The sequence below is a fragment of the Sinohyriopsis cumingii genome, chromosome 13 (assembly GCF_028554795.1).
Source record: "Sinohyriopsis cumingii isolate HCF-2022 chromosome 13, ASM2855479v2, whole genome shotgun sequence".
Taxonomy (NCBI): Eukaryota; Metazoa; Mollusca; class Bivalvia; order Unionida; family Unionidae; genus Sinohyriopsis; species Sinohyriopsis cumingii.
This window is the reverse complement of record NC_142973.1, coordinates 45,444,510-45,459,319: the sequence shown is the minus strand read 5'-3', so window position 1 is coordinate 45,459,319 and position 14,810 is coordinate 45,444,510. Positions and strand designations below refer to the sequence as shown.

General features: G+C 35.7%; 1 protein-coding gene across 1 annotated transcript in view; it reads right to left on the bottom strand.

Annotated features, from left to right (window-relative positions):
- Positions 1–1,292: 1,292 nt before the first annotated feature.
- Positions 1,293–14,810, bottom strand: part of LOC149785337 (microfibrillar-associated protein 1-like) — a 44,333-nt gene continuing 30,815 nt past the window's right edge. The window contains exons 8-11 of the mRNA XM_089979234.1: positions 11,141–11,301; positions 7,991–8,150; positions 4,163–4,252; positions 1,293–2,618 (exon numbers count right to left, since the gene is read on the bottom strand). Of these exons, the coding sequence (XP_089835360.1) occupies positions 2,442–2,618; positions 4,163–4,252; positions 7,991–8,150; positions 11,141–11,301 (588 nt within the window). The 3' untranslated portion in view covers positions 1,293–2,441. The remainder of the gene's footprint in view (positions 2,619–4,162; positions 4,253–7,990; positions 8,151–11,140; positions 11,302–14,810) is intronic.

Here is a 14,810-nt window from a genome sequence, read left to right as displayed (position 1 = left end):
ACACAATCCTACCATACACCATTATTTTTGTATTTCAGTTTTCTCATCTAACATTTCAGTTAAATTTTCGTTTCTTGGAGTTTTTTCTTTGTATCTGAATGTATGACTCGTGTACAAATTCTTCACATGACTTATGGATTTGAAGGTTGCACAATCCCCCACCCTTAGTGTCTCAATACCATTTTCACATTGTAGTTTTAATAAGGATGTGAATTTTGAAATAGGGACATTGTCTTTGCAGTGTATTATGCAATTCGTATTACATAAGTTACTGCATGTTTTTTTATACTGCACACTTAAAATCAGCCTTCATAATTCTAGTTTTCAGCGACTGCATATGATTGCATTACTCTGTGTGTACTAAAGTCCTAAAGTTCTCCAGTTGTGAGGTTTCTGTTTCTAACCATCTGTATTGCTGGCAACATGACCAATGAAATATTTTGACCCAATTCTTTTCTTGTTGTTTTGGATTTTAAACATGCTTGCTGAGTTGTGTCTGATTCTGATTTGGAATTCCTGAGAAACTTCAACTGTTTCCATCCAAACACTGGAGATGCATCTGAAGTATTAAGATTCACAAAGCTACCAACATAAACATTTGGTAGTCTGAAGTCCATGCCAAGGGAACTTTAAAGTAATCCACTGAGCACACCTGAATGGATTTCCAGTCATGTGCAGTCTGACAGTGTAAGAAAAGGATTTCGGACATGCAAAAAAGCCACAGTTGTGATCAAGACTAAAACAGAACCTTACAGAGAGCAAAACACAGCCAGGCTTTGTTTAGATTATTCGTGTATTGTAATATTTATTTTTGTGGAGTTCAGATTTCACTGCACAAGTTATAATGCATATTTAATTCAAATCATGTCACAGATGGTCAATTTTGCATAATTAGCACACTTGCTTGACCTGGTAGTAACATTGCTGTATCAACACATAGACAGATTTTCTTTTATAATTTGATAAGCAAAGTTAAAATAAGCATCATGAAAATAAATTAAACAACACCTTTACTTCACATGTACTTGAAAAAAACAACACTTAACGTTTACATCAATTCAGTTAACCAAGACTGACTGACAGCTGCTGATATGTTATCAATCTAGTGTAACTGCAGGTAATCCCCAAACGCAAAGCATGATGCTATCGCCATATATCCAGATTCAACAAGTCCTTAGGATGACCTTCACATAGTGGTGCGACTGTAGGTATGTATATAATGACCAACCTACCTACCTATACCAATACATGTAAAACATGGGATTTGGCGATATAAACAAACAGATGCAGTATACGGTTTTCCTGACCACTTTAATGATTGTTTCAACAAATGATTAATTTACAGGTGAAAGCCTTGAGGCTAACTGAATGTATTGTTTATATTCACACCTTGAATGATAGAAAACAATATATCAATGATAGGACATAATTTACACACACATTTAAAACAATGTTGCAAAAAATACTTTTTCACAAAATATTCAATAGATCAATAGTCAATAGATCAGTATTCAATAAATCAATCTTGAATATATCAATATTCAATAGATCTCCAAATAAAAGTTTCAGCATATAATGATGAATACTTCTCAGAGATAAATTATAAAAAAGAGTGGAACATTTATAGAGGTCCAGAACTAGCCAAAAGTATCAAGTAGGAAATAGAATGAAGTTTGCTTTTCTTTCCTTTATTTGCTCAATATGATTGTAGCTGCGTGCATATGGCTTTTCTGTATTTTTTAGCAATATTTTCTTCAAAATTATTGATGGTACAAATTCTATAAATGAACACTACAGTTCTGATTTATGAACTAATTAATATATGAAATCACCTCTGGCCAATGGGTTAAAATAAGATTTACTGAGAAATCTTACCCGAGACTTTGTTGGCCAGCATACTGAAGTGCCTATAAAAGAGCTGAAAATTTGTTATGCCCAAAGCCTTTGACCCCAAAATAAGAGAGAGGGATTCAGCAGCGTTCCACAGGAAAACGTCATTGGACACAGTTGTCATATACAGATATGAAAAAGTTTCCGATTAATGTTTTCTGGCTTTTTTTTATTGCTGCTGAACTACTTTTCATACAATGTGTAATCACACAGATGGATCCAGGATTTATTAAAGGGAGTTTGGGTTTTAAAGGGCTGGTTGATTTTACTTAAAATAAACACAATGCCCTGTTTTAACACTTAATAAAGTACTATTTTATACTGGCAAGAGGTGTTAGTCTCACCGAACAAACCCCCTTCTAAATCCACTATGGAATCATTTGATAAAAGAAATCAATAATTTAAAAAAATGTTAATTTTATATCTGGCCCTAAAGAGAATTTTAAAAAAAGGGTATTTAAAATATCATTTTCAGCTCCTGCCACACCAAAAGATTGCTTGCTAAAGGCTGGTTCCATCTAGTTCATCCCACAGAAGCAAAGCAAATCAATCTACTTTCTCTTCTTGTTAGATGGTCTTTCAAAGGACTGTTTCATTCCACCACCTTTGGTGCTGTGAAACTTTACATTCTGTGCAGTGTCTGCCATCCAGGGTGAGTCAAACTGTGTTGAATCCTGATCTACAAGATGGGTGTATTTTGTACGACCAGACCGCCCAAAGTTCTTCACCTGTTCACAGATAATCAAAATAATTTAAGTATTCCAACAGCAATATTTGAAAGATGTTTGAACTCTATCATGTTATATTTCTGATCCATTATTGGATAGTGGGAAAAATCTCCTGTCCGAGGCCCGAAACATAAAAAAATAGTTATTAGGTAACCAAAATTTTACATGCAGTTCAATAAAACTTTGAAATTACAACCTGCAAAGAGACTTAGGAAAGGTGGTCTTAATGTGAGTGGTCTCATTTCAGAAGATAAAATGAAAAAACAGCATGCAGAACTAATCTCATTTTGGGGGTGACTGCATAGAGAGGTTTAATGGATGATATCTTTTCTACAATCCAATACATTCTACAATCCAATACAACCTGCAAAGAGACTTAGGAAAGGTGGTCTTAATGTGAGTGGTCATTTCAGAAGATAAAATGAAAGAACAGCATGCAGAACTAATGGGAATTAATCTCATTTTGGGGGTGATTGAATAGAGAGGTTTAACGGATGATATCTTTTCTACAATCCAATACATAATCTTAAACTAAATCACGCTATGTACTGAGGACCAAAAACACTTTTTAAAGACTAAAACATCAACAAATTTGCCAATGAATATAATAATAACTAATCACTACTTGTAAAGCATTCCAACATAATATCTCTCCCTGTAATAGTGTTTCTTTGGACACTGATGTCACGTTTTGTCCCTATATTTCTAAAATACTTCAATCTGATCTAGCCAGGCCATAGCACAGAAAAAAGATGCATTAATTACTGTATAAACTAACTTGTAATTAGAGTCCAACTGCAAAAGTACACAGACCTTGACCTGTCATCACATTATGTGATGGCAGATCTGGGTTGATGCAGTTTGGATCTGACTTATAAATGAGTATATACAGTCATAGTAGGAACACATTCTGTCAAGACACCAGTAAAAATGAGGCCAAGGTATTTTTGTACTAAATAAATATCTTATTCAACGTAATACCTGCACTGTGCATTTACAACATTGTTAGCTGGCAAAATTTCATGAGTTTATAGTATATCACAGTATGTGCATATATGCTTCCTTGCTTATCATGAGAGTGTTCCATTCTGGAGGCTCATTTTTTCCCCAATATGGCTGCAACCCAAAACAACACATGTACAATCCATTATGTCTCTTTTAATCTAAAAAATATTGTGGTAATGAAAAACATGGCAGACATTTCATAAGATCACGGAAAAGTATTCTAGGCTAATTTCAGCAATATCTTCCTTCCAATAAGGCATGCAAGGATCAAGACCTATACATGAGTCGCACATGAATTAAGTAATGTGGAAGTATTAGGATGAATGTGGTAATTGATATCAAACCATCCATGTGCATAATAAGAAACCAGAAAGGCAATTTTTCTGGTCTATGGGAGATAACTCTATTATGCATGCTGTTCATGCATGCTGTTCATAACACTATCAAAGCAATTACCCACTTGAATAAACAAAAAAAATTCCAGAAACATTCGGTGCAAAACTAAAGGAATATAGAGAACAAAGAAGATTAATACATACCTGCATCACCTTTGGCAAGACAGTCTTGTCAAAGTGATCTTCAAGAGTTGGAGCAGAAAAGTCTCTTTGGTAAACACCATCTTCATGATTCTATAAAAGAAAAGAAAATTCATATACATGTAACTAGTTAAAATGTAACTATTCCCTACAGACTGCAGGATGTAGAATAGGCCCAGTGCACACTCTTGCATAATGGAGGCAGCAGCTGAAATGGCTTAATGGTAAGTGTGAGTAGGACTCAACAGCTGAACAGGTGCAAGTTCAAATCCTACCATAAGATCAGCCCAGGGGGCTACAGTGGTGTGCCCTTGGGGAAGGCGCTTTATTATGAGCAGTAAATAACCTGCTTGTAATGCTGTACCAAAAACATCAAACCAATCCAAACCTAAATTAAATGCTCAGATCCACGTCAATCAAGAGTTGTCTTTTCTTCCTATTATTGTTTATTGCAGATCTTAAAACTGTATATTTCAAAAAGATTTGGATACAAATTTCACCTCTAAGAAGGCTTCAGCAAAGACTCCTTGTTTCAAAGCTATCTTTTGTCAATTGAAGCCTCGACCCATCAGTAGTGTGTGTGTGTGTGTGATTTGGATTTTTAACATAACTTTTAACAATTTTTCAGTCATATCCCTACGATGTCTGCATTGTGACAGTTTATAGGGATGTTGATCAGTAGGGCATCATGCTGCAGACATGTAGCATGATGTTCAACCGAGTCATACAAAGAGAAATGATTCAAATAGGCCCAAGATGAAGCAATAACCCAAATTAATGTACCTTAGTTCTCAGTAACGAAATGCCCCTCTATGGATTAAAAAAAAACATTTTTTTGATCAATCAAGAAATAATGGGTGCTAAAATATCAAGGAAACTCTAATAGGAAGGGAACGACACTGCTAACCTTTCCTTCTCCCTTCAGAGAAATTCAAATAAAATCTTAATGCCCTAACTCACCAAGGAAGTCTATCTTAGTCCTCCCCTGCACAGATGTGGATGAGTCTGGGGAACTCAGTAGGAAATGGGGCTATAGTGATGGCAGCTGATAGTTTGCCAAAAATCCAGCTTGGCAAACAACAACTCATAACTACTGTGTTCATTCCTTCTCCCGGCAATGCCAAAGACAGCAGGAAAATGGTCTTATGAGTAGGGTTCTTGAAGGAAGCTTGAATTAACAGTTCATGTAGGTGTCAACTGCTTGAGATGAAAACCTGTACGCCAGACCAATAAAATCCTTACAAAGACCAAAAAAACGTTACATGAAAAAATGTATTCATACATTATATAAGATCAACAGTTTTAAAATAACAAAATGCTATACACCACTTTAACGTCTTTACTGCATATTTTACAAAAAACATAGGAAGATCCTAACTTGGATGCATCTACAATGCCAGGGAAGACTTTAAGCCAATCAACCTGAAACTTGCCACGACCTTGGTCAGTGTCTTCAAGCTTGCATTTCTTTGAGTTAGGCTCAGACATTTGATAGATGGAATATTTCAACTAGATGTTAGAAGAAAGAAAAAAATAATTAAAATATTTAGATTTGACATGTGATAGAGGAAGATCCCCTGATAACAAGTGTGTTATGAATTTATATTTTTTTCCCCATAAACCCCAAGTTATTACACCAGGAGCTATCCAAAAATTTAAATTAAAAAATATATATAAAAAATCGACAAAGTAGTACTCCAGAAGTTTATACCTCATAAGCTGTTGATCATTTCTATTAAAATTGCGTATCTTGTGTTTGAAAAGTTATTAATTTGCTACAACGCACAAATTACAGGTAAACCGCACAAATTGACACCTGTGAGTTCCAAAAAGGGTTTAGATAATCTCTAAGAATGCACAAGAGATTCCATATGGGCAATTGTGAGCAAGATATTAATAACTGATGAGATCAGAAGGTGAAGGTCAGACCTAATGGCAGGACACTTAGAGAACTTGAGTGTATGAGAGCTGCATAATAGCTCTTAATAATGGACACTGAATATTTCTTCTCCTAGAAATCAGTTAGAAAATCAACAACTGTGCTCAAAGGCGGATAGCTAGGATCAATGCATTTCCTATCATTCAAGATATTCCACTCTGCATCACAGACCTTAGAAGAGGATGACTTCGAGCCTGGATGATGTAGTTTGCAACCTTATGTGAAAATTGGTACTGATGGATATCACTTGAGATGAGGTAAGTGTGAAGGTGGAGAATATCTGGTTGACAGCTGCAGGTCCCTCCTATGTGGTAATCTGGACTCATCTACCTACAAGTTGAAGCGTAAGAGGAACTACCATGATGAGCTGAAGATCCTGACCTGGTGAAGCACCTGCAGAATAATTCTGAATGGTGTGAAGGTGTATGCCAATAGGCAACTGCATTTCTGGTAGAAGTATCCACTACCCAGGCAGACTAATCTGGGACTGGGCTGAAATAAAAGGGAGGTTGCTGTTCAGTCTTGTCACAGTTGGAAAAGAGACTCAGAAACCCCCTTGGCACTGAGACCATTCCATGAAGACAGCATGACTCCTCTGGGGCAAACTGTCTGCCAGAATATTTCTCTTGACTGGAATATGGTGGAGACAGAGCATTATCTCCTCTAATGCTACCCATCAGAGGATGTTCCAAACATCCACATCATGAGAAGAAGCAAGTGTACTCCCTTGCCACTTGACATACACAATTACTGGTGTATGTCAGAGTTAATCATCACGCAATGGCACCATATGAGGTTTAAGCACCCATGCAAGTCTAGAAACATTGCCCACATTTCAAAGTTATTTATGTCATGGGCCATTTCTTCTCGAGACACTATACCCTCTGCCCCTAAGTGAGCACCTCAATCTGTATGTACAGAATGGAGGTGGTTTCAGGGGTGTGAAATGTGACTCCAGTTATAGACTGGTGCCAATTTAGCGATCAGCTCAGGTGGTGGTAAAAACTGAATCCAAGGGAAATCTGAGCTGACAGATGATCCTAATGGTGTCTCCAGTTTGCTAGAAGTATAACTGTCAAGGGAAGGAGTAATGTCATAGTAGGGGAACCATGTTTGTCACCATGTTCACGGTCTCTAGAAGCAGTGAAGGCAAGCCAATAAGGTATTCACCATAAGATTGATCCCTTTTCTAGCTAGATGACAAGAGAACAAGCATCAGGGATCCCTTTGATCTCAGGCGATCTCATAACCAACAAACCGAAAAATCAGACCTCTTTCAGTGTTCGCAACAAATTATTAAATGGTTTCTTAGCCATACTTGTCACAAGCAACAATATGATATTGATAAACAAGACCCCAAACAAAAAAAAACTAAATAAAGACGTAAAACCACTAAAATGTTAGTTTGGTTTCGAAGGCACTACCAGCATATTATTGACTATACCCCAGTAAGGAAATGGGAAATAGATGTTTTTCCCAAGGTCACACCAAGGCAGCTGACCCAGGTTGGTCTGGGCTGGTACTGAACCCTGATCCTAGGGCCTTAAAAGGTCTATCTACATCTCTATTCACACCAAATTTCATCATGACAGGTTGTATGATTCCCAAAGCTGCTACCATGAAGGTCAAACAATTATAAATAATAAAAAAACAGCTGAGAAGAAAACCTTTCAAAGCCAAATGTTCATGCATAAAGCAGTTCCAAAGGAACTTAATTTTATCAACAGGTTGTCGAGTTTTGCTTGTTACTAAATAGTTGATGGGTGGACAGCTAGAACACGATGCCGCATCCTTAGTACTGTGAAACACTGTCCCACATTAAGTATCAAGTTTAGGTACATTTGATGAAGGAAAGGAAACTGAGAAAGACAGTCTTGTAATGAGATGCTTACAATGAAGAAAGCTCCCCTGTGGTAGTATTTCTGTAAGAATTTGTATTTGCCCTTGGGAGCTTTGTTGGTAACGACTTTCTTGTTTGTAGCAAACTCTTGTCGACGTTCTTCTTCTGTCATGTTTCTTATCCTCTCAATCTCCATCTTCTCCTTCTCTTGGCTTTGAAAAAAGAAAGAAACAAGAATATACTTAATATCCTGCATATATAAAGACACATGCAAGAGTTATCTCCCTTGTATTTGACAACCCTCTTTCATTCCTATGAGTGAAATCCTCAACCTACATGACAAAGCCATATGCAATATACCTATTACAACGGTATAATCTCATAGTTATGACATTAATGATGTCTACTTTGTTTCTAACAATGTTATAAAAAGAAATACACAAACTGAGATTAAAAAAACATTTCAAGTTTACTAGATGTTTTTTTGTAAACTTAAACCTTTTAAGCTCTTTCTTTAGATGTTAAAACCATGAAATATTATTGGATGCTAAAACTATGAAATATTATGCCATATTTTTAAACCAGTGTGTTCATAAAGACCATTTTTACCATCTCATGTAGATAGATAAATACAGGTAAAACATGTTATAACACAATTCATTATCACGCGGTGGCAGCATGGCTCCCAATTTTTTTGTTTTACAGTGACCTCTCTTTGAAGTATATCTAATGTCTAATTAAACCCAGCAAACAAAACAAACAATATAGGATCATGAGGTTAGTTAAAACTGATGACATTGAAATTTTAATGCACATTTTCTATGGAGAAGTTCTTCGAAAAATTTGTTAATGCAATCCCAGTTAGATCGTGATGTTATTCTTTGGAACCCAAGCATCATGTTATAATGGGTTTTACCTGTATCTGGCAAAGCGATAACCTTGCATCTGCCTCTGAATTCTAACCCCAGGGTTAGGGTTCTTATTTCTTACAGCATAACGTATGATAGACTGTTTTATAGTCATATTGTGTAAGTTGGAAAACAAGAATTCGCATATCAATGAAACTGCAATTCAATGAAATCTGACTTAAGGAATGAAGCACAGGTATTTAAGGCCTATAACTTTTCTCCTTCGTGTGCCAGGTAAAGTACAGATTTTCTTAAATATCATTCAAAAGAAAACCTCATAATTCAACAGACTGTCCTGATTGTCAAAGCAAATTAAGCAATTTATTAAATTTGATTAAACATAAAGTCTCTCTTATAAATAGTGAATACTTAATTTAGTTGTATTATATTTTCATGAACTACATGAATCCTACAAAGAAATGTCACAGTAAAGGTATATGTTTCAAAATTCTACAATGACTTTTCTCACCTTTAAATGAAACACTTTCTGATTCAAACATATTTTAGTGCTAAAAGCATATAGCAACAGACTAGGACCACAAGTTCTACTAACTTAAACTAACTTGAGAATGGGGACTTGGAAGTTTTTATGAATTTGTTTCCAATCCATTTGCAACATAATACTGTACAGCAATAAAATTTGCTTAAACTAAACTACACTAACATCATGAGCACTTAATCAAAGTTTTGGGATACTGAACTTAGAGTCTCCTATTGCAGAAATACAGTACAGTATAACTTTGATTATCCGTCACCCTATTAACCATCAACATCTGTTAACAGTCAGGGCATTATTCGTCAAATTATTAAAAACAGGTACATGTAGATATGATTTTTTGATGACCCAATCTATTGTGTAATATTTTTAATGTACATATCTTTTTGTCTATTCTCATATCTGTCATGGTCTGAGTCCCGCACCATGATGGACAATTGAAGTTCTACTGTAATATATTTTCTTCACAGCTCCAATTTAGTGATGGCTTATCAATCACAATTCAAGCAATCACAATCCAACCAAGGTTATGGCAGACAGAAACTAGGATTTTGTGGAACTGCTTGTCTCATGCAATACTATCATGTATATTAAAAGACCCCAAAAACATCAGTGCAAAAGCTTAAAACTTTTGATACACCCTACCCAATGCAAAACCACCACTGTCCTAAAAGTGACAAGTTTTTCTCACCTATGTCGCAAATAAATCTTGCAGAACTGCCATACCTTACTTTCTTTTTCTCTACGATCAGATGTCCCAGGTCAGTTTTATCTATCTCTTTTTGTTAAGCATGTATTAATGTTTGTTTGTTTTGAGGGTTTAATGTATATTTACAGCACATGATAGGTTATGGTGGCCAGTATAACTGGTAAAGGAAGAACCTGGGAAAACCCCAGGAAGAACCACTGACCCAAGCTTTGTTACATACCCACAAAGGCTCAGCCTGAAACTCGAACCCACATGGATAGAGTTCAGATGTCAGTAAAGGCTACTTGGACCCCTGGGTTTAAGCAATGTTTTATCAATGTAACCAACATATTTGAGGTCAAAACTAAAATTATGTTGATTTCATATTATCATTTTCATATCAAATACATTTTTGTATTACATAGATAACTGATAGCATCTAAGTCAGGTCCAACTGCAAACAGCATAGACCCAGATTTGCTATCACAAAAAATGTACCAGCAGATCAGGGCCAATATTGTTTGTTCCACTGACTTCTCCTAGCAAACTGCATAGATCCAGATCTGCCAGCACATTATGTGATGGCAGGCCTGGGTGTCTGCAGTTGGATCCAATTTATAAGCAAGTATAGTATGATAACAACTAACTGATTAAAATTTGAGGCAGTAAAGTTTGCCAGAAATGTTTTTCCATCATGCTGCATGCTGCCTCAGAATCACATTTCTGGACCAAACAAAAGTCAAAATAGGTCAGACTGGTGAAAGCAGTATTGTTCATGAGGATTTCAAGATGTTATGGTAGTTTCAATACCTTACTGGATCTGTGTTATTAGCAAACCTTTAAACACTCAATTTGCAAAAATTTATATCTTGTTTCCTCTACTTTATTTTGGACACAAAAAGAACACCATTAGCATCTGAAACTCCTCAAACATATGACTGTTATTGCACAATTTAAATTCCTGCAAAAGCATATAGTCACAGTTTAGCCCTATCAGAAAGCAGTTAATTTTCCACAGATTAAAAACCATGACATAGTCTCCAGTTTAGATTTGCAACAGTAAATTGCACACAAGACTATTCTAGATATAATTCTAGTTACAGGACATACTTTTCTTTCTCTTCCCTGTCTCTCTTCAATCTCTTCAGCTCTCTGACTTTCCAGGACTCATATTCCTCCTCATCATTTTCATCTCCCGAGTCAAGAGCATCGCAGGCATCCATGACATTCTTCTGCTCTTCCAGTTCTCGTTTCATTTCATCTTCAATCATCTACAAGGGCAGACAAATATTCATTATCTAAACAATGATTTGCATAAGTTTCTCTAAAGAAATTGTCCTGTAATAACCATTCTTCCATTCTTTGAACAAAGGCAGGGATCGTCCTGGGCTTCGCCAATGTCGCAAATTGCGATTTTTTTTCCTTATTGGCGACAAAAATATCCCATCTGGCGATTTTTTTGGCGACATACTTTTTGGTTATTTAATTTGTACATACAATCATGGATTTGGACTGGATAAATTAAAAGGCAGAACGAAAGGAAGCCACAAACTTGACTAAGCAATGCATTGGTATCAATATCTGTTACACACAAACAATCCTTTGTTCTTATTGACAACCCCATCTTTACAGTGCATTGTTACATCATAATCTGCTTATGCTGACATCTGGGCTGAGTACTGTATGCTGCGATACAGTCAATCATGCTACCGCACTATACCTACAACTGACCGACTTCTGAAGACGCGAATAGAACAGATACAATTAATTGTATGGCTAATCCTTCTGTTTTTTTTATACATATACCAATACAATAGTTTTGCTGAACCTTCATAGAAAACTGATAAGCTTTGAAGTACCGACAACTGTGTATAAATACAAAGCAAATGGAAACAATCTAAATCACAATTACATCTGTCGCCAGTGCAGCATTTTACTCATTGATCTTTTCCTTTTGCCATCAGTCCTGTGTTACGGCTGCAGAGACTTAAACTCCGCAACAAGAAATAGCAAAAAAAAAAAAAAAAAAAAAAAAAAAAAAAAAACAGTTTTGCATAATTAATAATAATTATTTATTTCTCAAAATACAGGAGTGAAAGAATCCCTAAGTTGGGTGTGAATTTATGCTTATATATACGGTCCAATATTGCCAGGTGTTGACTCGTGTAAGTTTCATTCGTGGGAATGGAGATCCTATTTTTCTTGTCGAGAAAATTTATACAGCATTCAGTGATCATTCTTGGGATTTAGGAAGCAATTCGCTACAAGCTTTGTGAAGCTAGCCATGGGGGGGGGGGGGCTGCTGAGAGACTACTGGTGTCACCTGTCAGCACTGTACACTGTGAACGTGGATTCAGTAAGATGAACTTCATAAAAACTGACATCAGAAATAAGCTCTGCATCTCATCTCTCGAGAATTTAATGAGAATCAGCATGTACAGATGTGAAAAATTAGACTTTGAAACTGCATTCAACAAGTGGGCAGCCCTAAAATCGCGATGGATCTTCATGTAACACTTTGTAACATTTTGTTAATGCTTCTTGTAATTAAAGTATTAACTAATCCATTTTTTTTAATTTTCATTGCCTGTTACATTAATAGACTAAATTAACACTTGGAAAAATGTACACTACTTTTTTTGGCAACACTTTTTTGAAAATTGGCGACAAAATATTGAGGTTGGCGATTTTTTTGGCGACAGCTTTTTAAAAGCCAGGACCATCCCTGCAAAGGAGTGTAGTTTTCTACAGGAAGGGCTAGATGATGAGGCTAATATAGTAAGTACATTTTATAATGGAAGACTTTATTAGTAAGACATGGAGGAATAATCCATGTAGGACAAAAATGGTTGTTTGGTATTTACTTAGAATATGAATGTTATTTGTATATATTTCATGCACCTCAAGAGGAATCTGAGTGACGCAAGGACGTACATATCCAGACAATATGGTGATCTGCGTACAGTGTGGAAATGTTTTAAATGACAGATAATAGACAATATTTAATGATATAATGAAACAAAACAAAGAATTTTTAAAAAGGTATCACAGTTTCATGCGATTCCCAGATAACAGTATTAAAGTAGGCAATATGTCATGTTTCCCAGATGACAGCATATTAAAGTAGACAATATGTCATGTTTCCAAGATGATGGCATTAAAGTAGACAACATGTCATGTTTTCCAGATGTTTGATTATTAAAGCAGGCAACATGTCATGTTTTCCAGATGTTTGATTATTAAAGCATGCAACATGTCATGTTTCCAGATGTTTGATTATTAAAGCATGCAACATGTCATGTTTTCATGACGACAGAGTATTAAAGTAGGCAAAATGTCATGTTTTCCAGATGTTTGATTATTAAAGTAGGCAACATGTCATGTTTTCAAGATAACAGTATTAAAGTAGGCAAAATGTCATGTTTTCCAGATGTTTGATTATTAAAGCAGGCAAAATGTCATGTTTTCATGATGACAGTATTAAAGCTAGCAACATGTCCTGTTTTCAAGATGACAGAGTATTAAAGTAGGCAAAATCACATGTTTTCCAGATGTTTGATTATTAAAGCAGGCAACATGTTTTTTTCAAGATGACAGAGTATTAAAGTAGGCAAAGGTCATATTTCCCAAAAGACAGAGTATTTAAGTAGGCAAATGTCATGTTTCCCTGATAAAAGAATTAAAGTAGGAAAAATATCATGTTTCCCAGAAGACAGAGTATTTAAGTGGGTGACATGTCATGTTCCCCAGAAGACAGAGTATTTAAGTGGGTGACATGTCATGTTCCCCAGAAGACAGAGTATTTAAGTAGACAATAATAGAGGCTGTTAGAATATACACACTTTCAGAATCTGCCTGAGTATGAAAATATATCTTATCTTGCATCACACATGCTCGCTTAACACTTCTAAGACAGTCTAGTTAATTCAATAAAATCCCTTGACAAGGCAAGTCTTCTTCCCTATGGATGAAATATTTTTCAATATATTTCAACAGAAGATTAAGTCTGAAGATTTCAGCTTTCGATAATTCTTAGAAAGCACATATATCTGGACAAAGATTTGTCATTTTCTGAAGAAAGAAAAACTGACTCAAAGGGATTGACAGAGAAGATGTCTGAAAAAAGCCCTCTAAGGATATCTGAGAGGGAAAAGGAATATGAAACATCTCAGATACAGTCAGGATGAAGTCAAGTGTTTTTCCTTGAAAGTGGATATGACTTTGTACTGTCTGTCAGGCTGAGAATTGTGTAAACAATGCTAGCTGAGCATTTAGGGGTCAATGCTGAAATCTTAGATCATCACTGCTGTATTGCTGTTTTAGGGACATATCTAACTTGGTTGAAACTAGTAAGAATTATGAGTTAATGTGCTGAAGGGAAAGTGGTTGAATGACAATCAATGAAAGTAACCGAGTCTGGCAATCAAGGACAATAACTCTGCCAAATGATGATGCTGTAGGCTAAAAGTCTAACACAGCACTATTTACAATCAAATTCAGCAAAGGCAGAATCAGTATTACACTGCCTACAAAATTCATTTAAAATCCAATAATAAGTATTGTGCAGAAACAGAAGTGGGAGAGTCTGACAACCAAAGGGGCATAACTATTCTAAATGACAATGCAGAACAAGCTGTACCAAATCTGATTATACGAGTTACAAGAAAACCACAGCACTATAATACACTTTGTTATAGGACAGGAAAAACCACTTTAATGCACCAAATTCAGACACATCATATATATGAGGCGATGGTTAATTTTTTTTATTTCTTTGTCC